Source organism: Mus caroli, chromosome 12 (genome assembly GCF_900094665.2).
Source record: "Mus caroli chromosome 12, CAROLI_EIJ_v1.1, whole genome shotgun sequence".
NCBI classification, from domain to species: Eukaryota; Metazoa; Chordata; class Mammalia; order Rodentia; family Muridae; genus Mus; species Mus caroli.
In genome coordinates, this window is record NC_034581.1 from 79,677,010 (window position 1) to 79,681,396 (window position 4,387).

At 48.6% G+C, this 4,387-nt stretch overlaps 1 protein-coding gene across 2 annotated transcripts in view; it reads left to right on the forward strand.

Moving 5' to 3' along the window:
* The first annotated feature begins 43 nt into the window (after positions 1–43).
* Zc2hc1c (zinc finger C2HC-type containing 1C) overlaps positions 44–4,387 on the forward strand; it is a 12,354-nt gene continuing 8,010 nt past the window's right edge. Inside the window, exons 1-2 of one of the 2 annotated variants that reach the window (XM_021179046.1) lie at positions 44–238; positions 1,001–2,327. In XM_021179046.1, coding sequence (XP_021034705.1) covers positions 1,020–2,327 — 1,308 coding nt within the window. In that variant the 5' untranslated portion in view covers positions 44–238; positions 1,001–1,019. Of the gene's footprint in view, positions 239–273; positions 652–1,000; positions 2,328–4,387 lie in introns of those variants that run through there. The other variant, XM_029484513.1, reaches the window with a different exon arrangement.

Genomic DNA, 4,387 nt, shown 5'->3' on the forward strand with positions numbered 1-4,387 from the left:
CCCCCTCCCTCCCTCCACCCCAAATCTGCCCCGGCGGCTTTTGGATTGCTTGTGGACTGCGCCTGCGCACATCTGGTGCTAAAAGTTCTCAACCAGAGGCGGTGCTCTGGTCTCCAGGCAACGGGATAACAGAGGTGGACAGAGAGCGCCTGCGTGGACGGCGGTTGGGTTTAGTCAGGTGTGGAAAACTAGGTCTTGGGGATTTTCCCTGAGCTGGAGCGGCCCCCGAGCGCCTCAGGTACGCAGAAAGGGGAGATACTGAGACCTCCCGAGGGGTTGGAGAGTGAGAGTTTATCCCTAGAGGCCGGGTCCCAGTAAGGACTCCCGTTTGACCCTCTGGGACAGAACATGACTCTGGAGTTCCGGATCCAAAGCGGGCTGGGGGCGCTCAGGTGTCTGTCACCCCCTCCCCCAACACACTCTCTTTACAAGCCTGGTGCGGTTTGAGCCGTAGAGCATCTTTGCATGAGGGCTTGACAGCCCGGCACCTGCTTCAGGCCCGGGCGGCCCGTGCTCTTTGTAGTTTGTAGCAGGGGGAAAGTCCAGGGAGCGCTTTGGGCCAGGCCCTGTCGCCAGGCCACTGTTCTCACCCTGTAAAACTGTGGGACTGGACTCGGAGCGGCCTCTGCAATTTACAAGAACCCGGGGCTGGTAAGAGCAGGATGCCTGTTTTGTGTCACGGACGACCTTCGATCTAAAGCTTTTCCCACCCATTCCATAAATGGCATAGAGCAGGTCATCTACACAGGCCTGGAGGAAAGTCAGTGGCAGAACACCTGTGTCACGTCCATTCTTAGGGGCTTAGCAATGTCTGGCCCGGCACATAACCATCACTCCCTAAATGCTTATTGAAAGAACGTCCTGGCAGAGCCAACACCACAGTCCCGAGAAACGTTTAAAGGGAACGTGGGTAGGGCAAATGGACAAACCGTTTACTCTAGCAGCCGGGAGTGAACCTCAGACAAATTCTTCAGATGTATCTGCTTTAAATCTCCCCTAGGCTTCGGTCCAGGCACTGAATGGCTGGTCTCCAGTTGGCTCCACATCTGCCTGTGGGCGTTATGTTCCCACATAATAAAACAGAAGCTCCTGGACTCCACTCAGCTAAGCACGACCCTTACGAACAAAGTGACTCTTCCCAGCGGCCCTCGATGGGACATTTGAGGAATAGTTTCCAGCCGAAGCTTTGGAGCAACACAGAGATGGAGCAGGAGGATGAGGTCTCCACCCGCCCCAAAAGGAACGTCAACACAAAAGCCCGAAGGCACTCCTGTCCCCACAGTGCAGGAATCAGGCAGCCAGGCTCAGGGAACAATGCCCAGGGCCAAGGAAAGGGTCTGTTTTACTTGTCTAGCCCGACACCCCGGTATCCCAAAGCAAATGACCAGGACTTCATTCCCTTTAGGAGGAAACGAGTGGGAGTGGATCGGGCATACCCACTGAAACCCATGGCCCACCGGAAGTCACATAGTACAAGTGATGCAGGCGCAGACGGGGACCAGAATGGCTACCCAAGACTCCCTGACTCAAGTGAGTTTTCAGACAACAGCTTTGGTTTAAGGAGCTGGGTGAATTCATCTCTTCTTGCCTCTGTGCAGGCAGAGAAGGTCGTGGCAGAGCTCCATAGGACCGAGTGGACCCAGATCCAAAGGCTCGAAGCTGCAGGGGAGAGTTTACAGAAGGAAATCCGCAGAAAGGAGATTCTCCTACGAGAAAAGCTGAAGAAGACAGAGGAGGGTCTTCGAAGGATGCAGGAAAAGAAACAGGCCATTTTCCAGGAAGACAGGGAGCTACAAAGGATGGTACTACCTAGAAGGAGGGTTCGAGATGGTGACCAGGACACCCCACACAAACCCTGCTTGTCCCCAGAGTTCAGGTCTGAGGTATTCAGTAGAAATAAGGGAGAGGATCAAACTTGTGAGCAGGCTCAGGAAAACCCCAGTCCACACCAGCTCTCTGATTATGAACTCCAAAAGCTCAAAAGGGAAAGACTGATGGCCAGTAACAGTAAAATCCGAGACCAAGACGCAGGACCCTCAGCAGACACGTTCTTTCAACCGGCAGAGGAGCTGGGCAGTACACTGCAGGAGTCAAGTCGGTCCGGGACACCAGGCTCCTCTGGGTCTGGCTCCTCCACAGAAGAGCCAGAGCTGGCCAAGTGCAGCCACTGTGGACGCTCGTTTCTTTCCCTCAGGCTGCAGAGACACTCCACCGTCTGTGGCAAGATGCAAGGGTCCAAAAGAAAAGTGTTTGACTCTTCCAGGGCTCGGGCGAAGGGCACAGAACTAGAGCAGTACTTGAACTGGAGGGGACCAGCCACAGCCAAGGTAATAAAAGCCTCCTAGATTTGACTCTGTGCAGGGGTGCGTGGAATGGCCTGCTATGTCCTCACCGGTTTGCTTGTGGGAACTGGGGTAGTGTAGGATGGAGGGGAGAATCAGGATTTCTGTTTGCCAGTCTCTCTAGTCAGAGCTTCGTGTAGGAGCCTCACAATTCTGTGAGGGTAAGAATCTTATTGTGTCTGTGGGAATGTCATTACATTCATTCAAAAACCAAGGCCTAGGCTTCCCCTAAACGGATACGTGTCTGCACGCTCGCGCACATGCTTGTACACACATTGGACAGTTTAAGTAGATTCTTATCTTTCAGTGATGTCCTCAGAGACCCATGGGTAGTAGATCTATAGTAGATTGCTAATCAATAGCTCTTGCGAGTTACTCTCCTAACACCTTTATGAAGTGGGGCCAATAGATAAATCTTAACTTTGACCCCAAAATCCAGACTTCAAAATATATGTCCTTTTGATTATTATAAAAATGAATTTGTGTTTGCTGCAGGAAAAAAAAATTACACTTAAAAACTTGCATTTTAAAAAAACTATAAAATGTGTATTTTCTTGATTTATTGGGGAATTCCTTGTGTTTTCCATCTGTTACCATTCTCAGCAGGCTCTTTCAAAATTAGTTCCACTTTGATGTCCTTTGTTAGTAAATTCAAGAAACACATGTTAGTTTGAATCCTCCACCCACTAGTTAGAGTATTAATACTATAGAGATAAAAGTACTTTTTCCCCTATATCTCAAAAACATCTCTCACTTTAAAAAACCCAAGTGGAACCAGCTCAGGCTAAATTAGCCCAGTTAATTAGTTACAGGCTAATTTAGAGCCACCTGGAGATGGTTGCCCCATAACCAACCTTCAAGGGCACTGTGCCACTTGGTTTGTAAATTAAGAGTTTCTCAACATTATTTTAGAATGAATTAGAACAACATCTTAAGCCTGTAATTTCTGTGGGGTCATGAATTTAGAGAAAAATATTAAAGACTAAGAAGTTCAATGTTGGGAATAACCCATATTAGACAGCCTCAAAGGCCCAATGTAACTCTAATAGTCTGGGGAAAAAATTAGAATCTATTTCTGTTTTCATTTCTTCCCAAAAGAAATGTGTCCTCATGGCTTCCTCTCCCTACTCTCTCCTCCCCTCCTTCTCTCCCCTCTCTTCCCCTCCTTGATGGCTGGCCTGGAACTTACAATGTAAACCAGACTGGCCTCAAACTCACAGAGATCCACCTGTCTCTGCTTTCCAAGTGCTGGGATTAGAGGCACGGGCCACCACACCCAGTTTCCAATTCTCTCTTCTCAGAACCTTACAGTTTAAATGTTCCCTTGCTAGAGCCTTTTATAAAAAGCACATTGGTATGATGGATGTTCGAGGGTAACTTATAATTACAGTGTTTTCTCTCAGTACAATTTGAGAGATCACCACAAGAATGTCTCTCCCACGTTCCGAGATGATCTCCCTAGGACCCAGCTTCCAACAAGAATGACAACAAGATAATGACAGGATGGCCAGTTACTATTCTCTTCCCTTTGGTCAACCCAGTAATTCACTGGGGATTCCCTCTGGCCTTTCATAATAATTGACTTGGGGCCATCATCGAAAGTATTCTGTGTTTCTTAAGTCCTTAAATATAGTAGCAGTGAAGCTGCAGGACACCCCCAGCTCTGAGCAGACCCATTTGAGGTCCTTGGCTGCACTGGGGACACAAGGCAGAAAGGACTTGGGCTGAGCTGCGCTCCATCCTGGGAGGGTCTCAAGTCTCTCCTGAGTTCTGTGCCTTTGAGAGCTAAGTGGCTGCAGGCCCTTGTCATTTTTCCTGTATACTCTGAGGACCTTTAAGTCAGTTAATTTCCATATAACATCCAGCAGACATAGGGCACGTACACTGTTAGCACATGAGGCAGGAGCCCACACACAACTTTGAGCTTAATGTAGTAAGGGATATTTCAGTATGATACAGAATGGAAACATGGCTGAAGATCCTTCTGGCTGAATTCTTTTAAGGTTCCTGGCTGCCATCTTTTTTTTTTTTTTTTTTTTTTTTTT